Below are 15,731 nucleotides of genomic sequence, written 5' to 3' on the forward strand. Positions count from 1 at the left end.
ATTTAGAATTTTAGGACCTCTGTTAAATATAAAAATATAAATACATCTTTTTTGGATTAAACATTTAATTTAGTCTTACTGCTATTAGCCCTTATTAACATATTGAATAACATTCATACAAGGCACAACAGATAGTCCAAAAGGAGGTATGTTTTGAAGTGTCTGTCCGATATCTAATTGATAGAAGTTATACATTATTTTTTACCTGTATTTAACCGCTTTGTTTTTGGCACTAAAGTACTTCCATATATATTTCCATTCGTTTTTAAAATCTCGTATCGGTCTGTCTACCTTCAGACGAGTCTTGTGAGAATCCTGTATGTGTTAGTTTGTACCTCAAACCATTCCGACAATACAACAGATCTTAAACAGACAGACTGATGGGGATTTTGTTACGCTCATTCGATTTCCGCAGGGTGCGCTTACATAATTGAAAAGATAGCTAGTCATCATCAGCCTGGTTCTGTATGGAATGCAAAACCACTGGTCAAGTCATTCATTAGTGCTCAGTGGTGAAAATAATTGGTGTGACCAAATCTTGTGCTGGTGCCATCAACTGAAAAAGTTGTTAGCACTAGTCCCACCAAAAGAAAATGGTAGTCTAGAGCCATTCTTTATTTACACTATACATTTAGAGCAGATAAAATGTGTATTTATTTAACGAGGCAAGTCAGTTAAGAACAAATTCTTATTTACAATGACAGCCTACCCCGGGCCAAACTCGGACAATGCTGTGCCAATTGAGCGCCGCCCTAATGGGACTCCCAATCATGGCCGGATATGATAACAGCCTGAATTTGAACCAGGGACTGTAGTGGCGCCTCTTGCCTTAGACCACTGCGCCACTCGGGAGCCCAAGTCCTGGACTACAACGCATGCTTAATGGAGAATCTCTATTGAAATAGCTTTTTAGTCTAGAACTAGGCTTATTCTGTGTTTGGGAAACCAGCCAATAATGAGTCAAAATGAGATTATATAGTACAGGAAGGACCTAACAACATAAGAACTTGGAAAAGGCAGTAGGCTTAGCGCAGGTTAAATGGGTGGCATCCGCACCGATGATGCAGAAGATCAGGAAGCCGACGATGAGGAGGGGAGAGCCGCTGACAAACACCCCACAGGCAAAGTTGAGGAGGGGGGTGAGAAGCAGGGTGGCCCAGAAGAGGAAGTTGAGCAGCGTCCACAGCCGACGGGGGGGCTTGATGGTGGGACCGGGGAAACTGCCCTCCTTCTCGTAGTGCTCCTGCAGTGCATCCTACAGAAAGAGAGAATGTTGTCGATATTATATTAGTGGAGAGAGTCATTGACTTATGGCTAGAAAGGGTAAATAAATGGGAGGGAAAGCAGAGTTCCCAGCACCTTCTGCTGGTAGAGCTTGTGAAGCCAGGTTGCACACTCCTTCTCATCCTCTGGGATTTCCTCCACTGGGTACCGCCTATACAGGAAGGAGAGGAACTGTCAGTTCAGTACAACACTTCTAAAGGGCAGCAAGTCACTGTACTGGTGATACAGTAAGTCAGCAGGTCAAAGGACCCATAGCTCACATTTATGACCAGTGCCCTGCCTTTGTTTGTGGGAGAGGGACAGGCGCCACCTACTTGATATTCATATCGGCCATGTACTTCTTTCCACTGACGATGCCGAGCAACGTTGGGACCTCCTTGTCTCTGAAATTTAGTGTCACGTCGTACACAGCAGATACTGTGAAAGGAAAGAGTGCGACCATGAGTGTGATGCTGTAAATGTGTGTGTGCACGTGCCTGTGCGTGTGCGTGTGTGTCCCACCTGTGCCTTTGAGACAGCTCAGTGTTGTGGTGAAGCCTTTGGTTCTGGGCAGTAGATGGTATTTGAGTTTCGGCAGACCTTTGCTCTCTGCTACCTCCATACTGATCTCATGCTTCTTCGGTGTGAAACGGGTACCTTCACAGTACAAGAGGAACTGAAGAAAGAGAGAGAGAAGTCAACACACACACGCACACTGTTGCAGTCTTTGGAGGGTAAACACTTAACACACTAAAGCTCATGACCTTGTAATCCCCGTTTGTCCCACTGGAAACTACAGAAGGTAGGAACGCCAACAGAGGTGAACTACCTCAGACACACCCTGCCTTTCTTGCTGCACTGTCCACAGTAACACGAACACATGCACAAACACATACACAGACAGACAGAATCTCAGTTGTATTTCTTTGATTCCTCCCCTCAGACCCTCTCTCTCTCTTGCACCCCCCCCCCCCTCCAGAGTTTGTCAGATTACTGGCTTAGATTGTGTGCACGTACCCACCAACAATTCTGGGGAGTGTTTATTTGGACACTCAGCGGAAAACATTATGCAACAGTAAACAGAAATATGCGTTTTTCATCTGTTTGATGCTTAATGAACATGCCCCAGGGTACAACTCCATACAGAGACGCGCGGACGGTCAGAGGGAGAGGGGCAAACGTCATTGTGTTGTCGGTTTGTCGTCCTACTCACCCACATGAACTCAGGGTAATCCTTTAGCTGGGCCAGGCCTTTGAACACAGTGTCTCTGTCCTCCTCCCACTTCCTCTTACAGAAGACAATCTCCAGGAAGTACCAGGTCCAGCCAATCAGAGGCACCTTCAGCAGTTCGTACTTGGCCAAGACCTTTGAAGCCTGAGAAGACAAGACTTTATTCAGCCAACCTACCAAACATTTTATTTTCATAAACAGTAGATATAGGCGGCTAAACCCAATCCCCCTCTCTCTCTCACACACACACACACACACACACACACACACACACACACACACACACACACACACACACACACACACACACACACACACACACACACACACACACACACACACACACACACACACACACACACACACACACACACACACACACACACACTCACTCCGAGCACGCCGTAGCGTTCACACATGGTCCAGCCACAGAGGAAGTCGATCTCGTAGTTGTGGTTGAGGATGATGATGACGTGCTCCTTGCCAAATTTGTCCACCGTGGCCTGGTCTGCGAATATGGTGCATTCTGTACCCGACCACCACTCCAGCAGCATCACCAGCTCTACAGGACAGAGAGGGCCAGTACAGAGTTAAGACAACGTACCAGTGTAAACTCCGTCACAATGAACCACACAGTCACATCAAACTGCTGTCAATTCCCCCCCACACACAAGACGCGATCAGGACACGCAGGTTTAAATTTCAAAACCAACTATATTAATTTGGGGACAGGTCAATAAACAAATACAGTGGGGCAAAAAAGTATTTAGTCAGCCATCAATTGTGCAAGTTCTCCCACTTAAAAATATGAGAGGCCTGTAATTTTCATCATAGGTACACTTCAACTATGACAGACAAAATGAGAAGACAAAAAATCCAGAAAATCACATTGTAGGATTTTTAATGAATTTATTTGCAAATTATGGTGGAAAATAAGTATTTGGTCACCTACAAACAAGCAAGATTTCTGGCTCTCACAGACCTGTAACTTCTTCTTTAAGAGTCTCCTCTGTCCTCCACTCATTACATTTACCTGTATTAATGGCACCTGTTTGAACTTGTTATCAGTATAAAAGTCCACAACCTCAAACAGTCACACTCCAAACTCCACTATGGCCAAGATCAAAGAACTGTCAAAGGACACCAGAAACAAAATTGTAGACCTGCACCAGGCTGGGAAGACTGACTCTGCAATAGGTAAGCAGTTTGGTTTGAAGAAATCAACTGTGGGAGCAATTATTAGGAAATGGAAGACACACAAGACCACTGATAATCTCCCTCGATCTGGTGCTCCACGCAAGATCTCACCCCGTGGGGTCAAAATGATCACAAGAACGGTGAGCAAAAATCCCAGAACCACACGGGGGGACCTAGTGAATGACCTGCAGAGAGCTGGGACCAAAGTAACAAAGCCTACCATCAGTAACACACTACGTCGCCAGGGACTCAAATCCTGCAGTGCCAGTATATGTCCAGGCCTGTCTGAAGTTTGCTAGAGAGCAATTGGATGATGCAGAAGAAGATTGGGAGAATGTCATATGGTCAGATGAAACCAAAATATAACTTTTTGGTAAAAATTCAACTCATCGTGTTTGGAGGACGAAGAATGCTGAGTTGCTTCCAAAGAACACCATACCTGCTGTGAAGCATGGGGGTGGAAACATCATGCTTTGGGGCTGTTTTTCTGCAAAGGGACCAGGACGACTGATCCGTGTAAAGGAAAGAATGAATGGATGTATCGTGAGATTTGGAGTGAAAACCTCCTTCCATCAGCAAAGGCATTGAAGATGAAACGTGGCTGGGTCTTTCAGCATGACAATGATTTGGAGGGAGTTGAAAGTCTGTGTTGCCCAGCAACAGCCCCAAAACATCTCTGCTCTAGAGATCTGCATGGAGGAATGGGCGAAAATACCAGCAACAGTGTGTGAAAACCTTGTGAAGACTTACAGAAAACGTTTCACCTCTGTCATTGCCAACAAAGAGTATATATACCAAGTATTGAGATAAATGTTTGTTATTGACCAAATACTTATTTTCCACCATAATTTGCAAATAAATTCATTAAAAATCCTACAATGTGATTTTCTGGATTTTTTTTCTTATTTTGTCTGTCATAGTTGAAGTGTACCTATGATGAAAATGTACAGGCCTCTCTTATCTTTTAAAGTGGGAGAACTTGCACAATTGGTGGCTGACTAAATACTTTTTTGCCCCACTGTATTTATGACAACTTAGCCAACTAGCTTGCTGTTAGCTAATATTCTAGCAGCCCAACCGAAAGGTTGCAAGATCGAATCCCCGAGCTGACAAGTTGAAAAAAATCTGTCATTCTGCCCCTGAACAAGGCAGTTAACCCACTGTACTATCTGCGCATCAACCAGTCAATCCTTAGTCTGTTCATAATCATTAAACACACCATCAACGATTAACCAAATTATTTTTATGTTTGATTATTAAACAACAAATTGACTGAAGTTGGTTCAATTACTTGAATCCCATTTAGATATGTTTTTTTTGTGTGAGCACAATGCCCGTTTCTCTAGAGAGAAATCCTATCAAGCACAAGAGACATCAAATTAAGAACCAACTGTGGGATGTTGTAGGAAGTTGTAGTTTTCAACAGACAAAATATTCAACCTAGTTCAGTGCAGAAAATGTAGTAATGAACTACAATGACCAAAATAAATTGCGCCCATTGTTCACCGGCAGCCCCACACACAGACCGCATGAGAGTGGAATGCACACAGCACAGCAACGATGGGCTAGAGGGGAATGCCAAAACCAGTACAGTATGTGGGTGGAGTTTGCATTGCATTTAAGACTGGTTTGTTTTGGGACAACAGACAGAATGTGCTGCTCTGAACCGAACCCCCCCCTCCCACACACAAACGAACAAACACACACGACCCTGTTTGCTGTTTGGGGTTTTAGGCTGGGTTTCTGTACAGCACTTTGAGATATCAGCTGATGTACGAAGGGCTATATAAATACATTTGATTTGATTTGACCCAAGACTATGAGTGTGACTCACGGCTCCAGAGGGAGTAGGAGAGGCGGGTGTTGATCTTTCTGTAGAGCTGCCTGTCGATGGGCCATAGGACGCATGTGCAGAGCTGAATGAAGTTGATGATGAGGCCACTGACCACAAACACAAATCCAACGAGCAGCTGCACGATGAACAGGCTCTTGATGTACGCTATCAGCCCCATGACCAGGGCTGTCTGGTGGTTAGCAGGGCTGCCAACGCACTACGGCCGACCTGGGGGAGAAAACCATGAAAGAAACTATGCATTTCCATTTAATTCGGTGGAAAATACCACCAGGTAGCACCGGTTCTCCATATGACGTTATAGTGCATTGTGGGTAATTCCGAAGATATCCAAAAGAAGTTAATAAATATGTACAAAAAATAACATAACTATGATCATGACTACAATTCAGTTACTAAGTATGTGATCACACTTCGGTGAGTAAAAACTCATGCTTCCTACCCTTCAAAAGAGGATGTTTATGAATATGAGTCGGGAAAAGAGTTTCCCCTGACCAACTGATCTGACCAGGAATAGGTCTTAGCCTTATTGGCTATGACCCAGAGTTCTCTTAGACTGGTCCCATGGTCAGGGAAAACTCCTGACCCCTTCGATGAGGCTGGGTTAATAGTGGAAGGGTGATAATGTTCAGAAATTCCAGTGCAACTAACCACGGTGGGTTCCCTTCACAAGCCCCGTTTGCACGGCCCGTCAGCCAATACTACAGACCTGTGGGACAGAGAAGAACATCATTACAAACTAGTCACAATCCGTTTATAATAATAAAAAAAATAATATATGCCATTTAGCAGACGCTTTTATCCAAAGCGACATACAGTCATGTGTGCATACATTCTACGTATGGGTGGTCCCGGGGATCGAACCCACTACCCTGGCGTTACAAGCGCCATGCTCTACCAACTGAGCTACAGAAGCCAGTTAGCCATGCTCAAGGTCCTAAACGGTATCCTAACAGCCATCGATAAGAGACATTACTGTGCAGCCGTATTAATCGACCTGGCCAAGGCTTTCGACTCTGTCAATCACCACATTCTTATCGGCAGACACAACAGCTTTGGTTTCTCAAATGATTGCCTCGCCTGGTTCACCAACTACTTCTCTGATAGAGTTCAGTGTGTCAAATCGGAGGGCCCGTTGTCCGGACCTCTGGCAGTTTCTATGGGGGTGCCACAGGGTTCAATTCTCGGGCCGACTTTTCTCTGTAACTATCAATGATATCGCTCTTGCAGCGGGTGATTCTTTGATCCACCACTATGCAGACGACACCATTCTGTATACATCTGACCTTTCTTTGGACACTTTGTTAACAAACCTCCAAATGAGCTTCAATGCCATACAACACTCCTTCCGTGGCCTCCAACTGCTCTTAAATGCAAGTAAAACAAAATGCATACTATTCAACCGATCGCTGCCCGCACCTGCGCGCCTGTCCCGCATCACTACTCTGGACGGTTCTGACTTAGAATATGTGGACAACTACAAATACCTAGGTGTCTGGTTAGACTGTAAACTCTCCTTCCAGACTCACATTTTAAGAATATCCAATACAAAATTAAATCTAGAATCTGCTTCCTATTTCACAACAAAGCATCCTTCACTCATGCTGCCAAACATACCCTCGTAAAACTGACCATCCTACCGATCCTCGACTTCGGCGATGTCATTTACAAAATAGCCTCTAACACTCTACTCAACAAATTGGATGCAGTCTATCACAGTGCCATCCGTTTTGTCACCAAAGCCCCATATATTACACAACACTGCGACCTGTACGCTGTTTGTTGGCTGGCCCTCGCTACATATTCGTCGCCAAACCCACTGGCTCCAGGTCATCTACAAGTCTCTGCTAGGTAAAGCTCCGCCTTATCTCAGGTCACTGGTCACCATAGCAGCACCCACCCGCAGCACACGCTCCAGCAGGTATATCTCACTGGTCACCCCTAAAGCCAATTCTTCCTTTGGCTGCCTTTCCTTCCAGTTCTCTGCTGCCAATGACTGGAACGAACTGCAAAAATCACTGAAGCTGGAGATCTCCCTCACTAGCTTTAAGCACCAGCTGTCAGATCAGCTCACAGATCACTGCACATAGCCCATCCAACTACCTCACCCCCATACTGTATTTATTTATCTTGCTCCTTTACACCCCAGTATCTCTACTTGCACATTCATCTTCTACACATCTACAATTCCAGTGTTTTAATTGCTATATTGTAATTACTTCACCACCATGGCCTATTTATTGCCTTACCTCCCTTATCCTACCTCATTTGCACACACTGTATATAGACTGTTTGTTTATTCCATGTGTAACTCTGCGTTGTTGTATGTGTCGAACTGCTTTGCTTTATCTTGGCCAAGTCACCATTGCAAATGAGAACTTGTTCTCAACTAGCCTACCTAATTAAATAAAGGTGGATTTTTTTTTTTAAAGACCGGAAGATCTGAACAATCTTAACTCTTTCCCAAAACAGAATCTAACTTGCACCAAATGGCCACAAAACAACTGTTTTTAAAGACTAAAAACATACTGAGAACTGTGACAAAAAAAAAAAGAATAGAGCAGGTTAATTCTGAGGAGATCAGCAGACAACCAGTCAGTTTCTGTGACTTATTTCCATTTCCCCAATATTAAATAGGAAACTATCAGGTTAAAAACACAGCTTGCCCACAAAAATAAACTCCCTTCCACCCAAATGGCGTTGCCATAACCTCCCTCCCACTGATATGTACATGTCTGCATACCCACACACACATATACGCTCACACACCCTTTCACCTAGTTGGAAAAAGGCCAGCAACTCCTTACTCACTCCCTTTCTCACACACACACACAATTCAGTGTTTTGCCAACTGTATTTTCAAAGTCACAGCACAGACTTGCCTTGCTGCAACACAGCTGCGGTCCCCAAAGTAGCGTTTTCGCCCCCTCTCATGCCGCACACCCTCTCCCCTTGCTTCTATGCCTGTCAATCAAATACATTTTATATAGCCCTTTTTACATCAGCAGTTGTCACAAAGTGTTAACTGTTCGTGTGATGTTGCTGTGACTTCTGTTGCAGATAGATAATCCCAGAATTGAGTGGGAAAAGTCACCAAATGCTATTAAAACCCCTCGGTGGCAAAACTCTCCAAGGCAGCCTGATAAGTAGCTGCATTTGTTGCTAGGCTCTTAACAATAACAGTCTCTGGAGCGGTTTCAAAACCCGCTAAATAAATATAGAGACATAGTCTCTAAATTGGCAACACTTGCCCCATTCAACCTCTCTGGGATTCTGGTGTCCTCTTTTCTAAATCTAGACCCCACACACACCCTCAAACAGCAGCCCTGCATCACTCCACTCCCTTCCACATATTACTATCATTAGTAATACTACAGAATTAGTCATACTTTATCCACTACAGAAATTTCACCTACTGTGCCCCAATTCCCATGTCCAATCTCAATAATAAAATAGGCTACTTTCCAAAGCTATACCGAACCCATCCTAAAACGGTGATAACTACAGTGGCCTAATAACGGAATGAGCATTAAGTCAAAGTTAAACTGTTTTTGTCAAATCACATCCTAGAAACAAAATCAATGGCTGTGTGTGTGTGTACTACAGGCCAGCTGTACCAACTCCACAGGAGGTCTTACCTGCAGAGCGTGGACTTGAGTAACCTCAGTACCCACTGAACCAATTTGAATCAATGTTGGCACCAATGCTTATTGTTGGAACCCACTGAATTGTTTAATCACTATGACCTTGACCTTTTGTCAATATTCCAGCAGCCCAAAAGGCATTTTCTGAGAAAAAAAACCAACATGTATCTGACCAGCATCTAGTCAAATCACTTGAACATATAGGGCTGAGGGAACATAGGGCTGTGGGAACTGAGGTAACGTAGGGCTGTGGGAACTTTAGAGGCTTTTATCCAAAGCGACTTACAGTCATGGCTGTGGGAACTGAGGTAACGCCATGCTCTACCAACTGAGCTACAGAAGGACTGTGGGAACTGAGGTAAAGTAGGGCTGAGGGAACATAGGGCTGAGGGAAGTGAGGTAACGTAGGGCTGTGGGAACTGAGGTAACGTAGGGCTGTGGGAACTGAGGTAACGTAGGGCTGTTGGAACTGAGGGAACATAGGGCTGAGGGAACATAGGGCTGTGGGAACTGAGGTAACATAGGGCTGTGGGAACTGAGGTAACGTAGGACTGTGGGAACTGAGGTAACGTAGGACTGTGGGAACTGAGGTAACGTAGGACTGTGGGAACTGAGGTAATGTAGGGCTGTGGGAACTGAGTGAACATAAGGCTGTGAGTGCTGAGGGAACTGAGGGAACATGAGGGCTGAGGGCTGTGGGAACTGAGGGAACATAGGGCTGAGAGAACAGACTTGGTCCCTCTGAACACACTAACTCTCACCCTCCTGTGTGTGTATGTGTGTGTGTGTAACGGAGTTGGATTCATAACCTCACTACTTCGCGTGGGTGGAGACATTTCAAGCTATCAAACTGCTAGCTTTTCTATAGTTGGCTAAGACACTGTCGAGCGGGCAGTAGTAGTGCCATGACCCGGATCTACAGCTGCACTCTGCTCAACGACTGGGGTCACTGGAGTGAGTTTAGGAGGTGCGAGTGTAACCGAGTTGGATTCATAACCTCATTCCACAGCTTGAAACGTCTCCACCTGTGCTTTCGAACTGCTATCTTTTCAAGATCAAGGGTCAGTAAGGACTTGTGAGGAAGGAAGCTATACTGTTAAGCAAGCAGTGACACGTGTGCATATTTCTCCGTGAGCTCACTAGGATTTCCCAATCCACTTTCTCAATACTTCAAGGTTCTGTTCTAACTTCACTGCCCTGAAGAGTTGTGATAGATGCCATAAAGCCATGGCATAACAGGGTGTGTAGTGTAGGTCTGTAGGAACCATGTTTTAAATGGCCCATTAAACGAAGGCCATTTCCTGCACTGAAGGCCAGAAAACGTCCTTATCCGACACTCAAGAATCAAACAACCACGGCAGTCAAACGTAAAAACGGTAGCCGGCAATATCAACTCTGCAAACAAGTCTAATTATAATACAAACAGTTGCTACGGTGCATCTGGCATCTGCAAGGAGATAATAGCATGCATGCTTAAAATTTTAACTTCCGGTATAGCCTATCTATTTCTCTACAATAGGAGCTTCAGTTCACAGTCAAACAGGTGATTGAACACAGGTGATTGAGGTTTAACAGACATTTTTTCTTTGACTAGTAATTCCATTGTCCAACGATGTCAGTATTCTTAAAATAACATCCCATTCACACCAATAACCCCTGGGAAAATGAGCATAAATACCACTAACCTTGTTCTGGAAGAGAGAGTAAGTTGTTTTGTCAAAGTGTGAAGCCCTAGCTTTGCCTACAGACAGGAACAGAGTGAGAATTACTAATAGTGGGAAAGAGAGCTTGAGAAACACCAGCGTTCCTCGGTAAACATGAGTGAACTTTGGAGTCTTGCCTAAGAGACTAATGACATCTCACAAGCCCGTCCATTAGCAGAGTCGGAAACTTGTCCCCACACAGAACAAAAAGGAGAGGGATACGCTCCCTCAGCCTGCCTGCCAAAGCGCTGCCTGGTGAGGGGGATGGGGAGAGGGTGGAGAGGGGATGGGGAGGAGGGGATGTCTGCCATCACCTGATCCCCTCAGACGAATGGCTGGCCGTTAATACTGGGCCAACGAACTGAGTGACACACACACACACACAAAGAGGTTAAAAAAGTTCAGCCATTTTTCACCAGGTATAAGGGGGGTGGGGGAGACCGCGTCCTGCTTTCGTTCCCCCCCCGGACACAAACTCTATTCTAATCACTGAATGAAATTGAGTGGAAGAAATAGAACATGTTCAAACTTTTATTTTTTAAAGTCTATACACAGGCCAAGACATTTTGGGGATGGTCAGTTGTCTCTCAACTCATCTCTTGCTTTCTATAGGCATGTTGCTTGTATAGGCTGCTTGTCTATTAGTTTGAGACCAAATGGTGTCATCGTGTTATTTCATGATCATTTGATGATTTACCCAAATATTTCCTAAGAAGTCCACTGTTTGCCAACTAGGGGGCCTCAGGCAGATTTCAGTAGATAAAACTACAAACATCTCACATTTAGTATGTATGTAGGCATTAACACATTGTGAAATGTCATTTTGTCTTAATGTGATTTCTGATGTAGGGGGTCCCCATATATTTGTTTAAGCGTTTCAGTGAGTCTTGAAACAGAAACGATTTTACAACCCCTGGCCTAGCCTACATGGCAGGCAAAGAATATAAATTGCCATTGATTATGTACCAGGTTAATTCCTTTTAGCAGGCTACCAAGTATGCAAGGGTACACACACACACACACACACACACACACACACACACACACACACACACACACACACACACACACACACACACACACACACACACACACACACACACACACACACACACACACACACACACACAAGGCCTGATTGGATGTGGGTTGTGGCAGAGATTAGCAATAGCCACTCAGGGCTAAACTGATTAACAGGGAGAAACAGCCTAGCCTTCATTTGGCCTTCCGAAGGCCAAAACAGGCCAAGATGTTCAGCAGCAGAAGGTCCCGAGCCACGTCTGAACAAATAAGACAAATCCACAGAAGTCAACAACCAACCAAGCCCAGTCTACACTCTCCCGAAACCAGTGTCAGGCAGTAGAATAGATTTTAATGTATAGTTTGTGGTTGCCCACAGCCTCCAGCAGTTGGAGTCAACAAACAGTCATGTCTATAAAGTTCTTATAAATTCTGGCGCGATCCTTGACTGCTCCCTCAACAGGACTTACCAGTAGGTATAGTATGCGATCGCCAGCACCACCAGTGCCCCACACAGCCCTGTAAAGAGCATCACGGCCCCCTGGTTCAGCATCTTCACCCCCCTCCTTGATTACCTCACCCCCCTCCCTCCCAAAGGAAAGAAAAAAGGATCACGGAAAAGAAAGAGACATTAAAATCTCCAAAGCGTTTTAAGAGGAGGACGAGGGGGAGTCAGTGTCCACGGTGCCCGAGACTCATGCTAATACACATAGGAGACCAACTATGATGACAGCATGAACACTAAATCCCAAGGAAAAGAGGAGGATGAGGAGGGAGCGTCCATCTGCTCAACAAGAAAGCAACTCAGGTGAGAAACGAAAGAGCTAGTCGGCGACGGCTTCGCACCAGATCCCCACAAGGCGAGAACAATAATCAAGACACACTGGTTTAAAAGTGTTAAAAACAGACGGAACACAGAAGGAGCCTCTCCTCTGTACAGAGAGGAAAATGAGAGATGTTGGATGACAAAGCTCTAATCTGGCCCAGAACAGATTAGCACTGCTTAGTGCTCTTGCAGAAGCACCCTGGATAAATCACCATCCATTTGTACGTGGGGGGGGTTGGGTGGAGAAGCTCAGCTGCTGTGATGGGTCTAGCAATGAGGAAGGGCCTGGGTCGTGTTCAATAGTCACCAAAATGGAAGAAAACACATGGAAACTGGGAGTGCCTGGATTGGTCTGATAAAATGCAAATGTTTACTTTCCGTGGCTCAATGTTTTAAAACGCTTTGTTACAGTCCTTTCATGGAGGTGATCAGGCCCCACACCACTGTCCTATCTAAACGACCACCCCTCATCACTGTCAAACGCTCCCTAAAACCCTTCAGCGAACAGGCCTTTCTAATCGACCTGGCCGGGCTATCCTGGAATGACATTGACCTCATCCCATCAGTAGAGGATGCCTGGTTATTCTTTAAAAGTGCCTTCCTCACCATCTTAAATAAGCATGCCCCGTTCAAAAAATGTTTAACTAGGAATAGATATAGCCCTTGGTACACTCCAAACCTGTCTGCCCTCAACCAGCACAAAACTTCCTGTGGTGGACTGCAATAGCATCGAATAGTCCCCGCGATATGCAACTGTTCAGGGAAGTTAGGAACTAATATACACAGGCAGTTAGGAGAGCTAAGGCTAGCTCTTTCAAACAGAAATTTGCATCCTGTAGCTCTAACTCCAAAAGGTTTTGGGACACTGTAAAGTCCATTGAGAACAAGAGCACCTCCTCCCAGCTGCCCACTGCACTGAGGCTAGGTAACACGGTCACCACCGATAAATCCACGATAATCGAAAATTTCAATAAGCATTTCTCTACGGCTGGCAATGCTTTCCTCCTGGCTACCCCAACCCAAGCCAACAGCTCCAAGCCTCCCCAGCTTCTCCGTCACACAAATCCAGATAGCAGATGTTTTGAAAGAGCTGCAAAACCTGGACCCATGCAAATCAGCTGGGCTAGACAATCTGGACCCTCGCTTTCTAAAATTATCTGCCGAAATTATTGCAACCCCTATTACCAGTCTGTTCAACCTCTCTTTGATATCGTCTGAGATCCCTAAATATTGCAAAGCTGCCGCGGACATCCCCCTCTTCAAAGGGGGTGACACTCTAGACCCAAACTGTTATACACCTATATCCATCCTGCCCTGCCTTTGTAAAGTCTTCGAAAGCCAAGTTAATAAACAGATCACTGACCATTTTGAATCCCACCGTACCTTCTGCGCTGTGCAATCTGTTTTCCGAGCTGGTCACGGGTGCACCTCAGCCACGCTTAAGGTACTAAATGATATCATAACCGCCATCGATAAAATATTGTAATGTGAAGCTGTCTTCATCGACCTGGCCAAGGCTTTCGACTCTTTCAATCACCGTATTATTATCAGCAGACTCAACAGCCTTGGTTTCTCAAATGGCTGCCTCGCCTGGTTCACCAACTACTTCTCAGACAGAGTTCAGTGTGTCAAATCAGAGGGCCTGTTGTCCGGACCTCTGGCTGTCTCTATGGGGGTACCACAGGGTTCAATTCTCGGGCTGACTCTTTTCTCTGTATATATCAAAGATGTTGCTCTTGCTGCGGGTGATTCCCTGATCCACCTCTACGCAGACAACACCATTCTGTATACATCTGGCCCTTTGGACACTGTGTTAACAAACCTCCAAACGAGCTTCAATGCCATACAACACTCCTTCCATGGCCTCCAACTGCTCTTAAAACGCTAGAAAAACTAGCTTAACCGATCGCTGCCCGCACCCGCCCACCCGACTAACATCACTACTCTGGACGGTTCTGACATAGAATATGTGGACACTACAAATACCTAGGTGTCTGGCTAGACTGTAAACTCTCCTTCCAGACTCATATTAAACATCTCCAATCCAAAATTAAATCTAGAATCGGCATTCTATTCCGCAACAAAGCCTCCTTCACTCACGCCGCCAAACATACCCTGGTAAAACTGACCATCCTACCGATCCTCGACTTCGGTGATGTCATTTATAAAAGCCTCCAATACTCTACTCAGCAAACTGGATGCAGTCTATCACAGTGCCATCCATTTTGTCACCAAAGCCCCATATACCACCCACCACTGCGACCTGTATGCTCTAAATCGGCTGGCCCTCGCTACATATTCGTCACCAGACTCACTGGCTCCAGGTCATCCATAAGTCTTTGCTAGGTAAAGCTCTGCCTTAACTCAGGTTCACTGGTCACAATAACACCCACCCCGTAGCACGCGCTCCAGCAGGTATATCTCACTGGTCATTCCCAAAGCCAACACCTCCTTTGGCAGTCTTTCCTTCCAGTTCTCTGCTGCCAATGACTGGAACAAATTGCAAAAATCGCTGAAGCTCGAGACTTATATTCCCCTCAACTTTAAACATCAGCTATCCGAGCATCTAATCAATCGCTGCAGCTGTACATAGCCCATCTGAAATAACCCATCCAATCTACCTACCTCATCCCCATATTGTTTTGATTTACTTTTCTGCTCTTTTGCAAACCAGTATTTCTACTTGCACATCATCATCTGTACATCTATCACTCCAGTGCTAAATTGTAATTACTTGCTACTATGGTCTATTTATTGCCTTACCTCCTCACGCCATTTGCACACACTGTATATAGACTTTATTTTGTTTTAAATATATTGTGTTATTGACTGTACACTTGTTTATTCCATGTGTAACTCTGTTGTTGTTTGTGTCGCACTGCTTTGCTTTATCTTGGCCAGGTCGCAGTTGTAAATGAGAATTTATTCTCAATTACCTGGTTAAATAAAGGTGAAATAAATAAATAACACCATCCAACCCCACCCACTGGTGGAC

At 45.0% G+C, this 15,731-nt stretch overlaps 1 protein-coding gene across 6 annotated transcripts in view; it reads right to left on the reverse strand.

Moving 5' to 3' along the window:
• LOC124008142 (1-acyl-sn-glycerol-3-phosphate acyltransferase gamma-like) overlaps window positions 1-15,731 on the reverse strand; it is a 31,017-nt gene that overhangs the window by 2,350 nt on the left and 12,936 nt on the right. For 3 of the 6 annotated variants that reach the window (XM_046319150.1, XM_046319151.1, XM_046319154.1), the window contains exons 2-9: window positions 6,195-6,252; window positions 5,526-5,753; window positions 2,887-3,056; window positions 2,477-2,638; window positions 1,786-1,939; window positions 1,599-1,701; window positions 1,360-1,435; window positions 1,057-1,255 (exon numbers count right to left, since the gene is read on the reverse strand). In XM_046319150.1, coding sequence (XP_046175106.1) covers window positions 1,057-1,255; window positions 1,360-1,435; window positions 1,599-1,701; window positions 1,786-1,939; window positions 2,477-2,638; window positions 2,887-3,056; window positions 5,526-5,703 — 1,042 coding nt within the window. In that variant the 5' untranslated portion in view covers window positions 5,704-5,753; window positions 6,195-6,252. Of the gene's footprint in view, window positions 1-1,056; window positions 1,256-1,359; window positions 1,436-1,598; window positions 1,702-1,785; window positions 1,940-2,476; window positions 2,639-2,886; window positions 3,057-5,525; window positions 5,754-6,194; window positions 6,253-8,425; window positions 8,448-10,872; window positions 11,117-12,380; window positions 12,466-15,731 lie in introns of those variants that run through there. The other 3 variants (XM_046319153.1, XM_046319149.1, XM_046319155.1) reach the window with 3 other exon arrangements.

Source organism: Oncorhynchus gorbuscha, linkage group LG21, assembly GCF_021184085.1.
Source record: "Oncorhynchus gorbuscha isolate QuinsamMale2020 ecotype Even-year linkage group LG21, OgorEven_v1.0, whole genome shotgun sequence".
NCBI classification, from domain to species: Eukaryota; Metazoa; Chordata; class Actinopteri; order Salmoniformes; family Salmonidae; genus Oncorhynchus; species Oncorhynchus gorbuscha.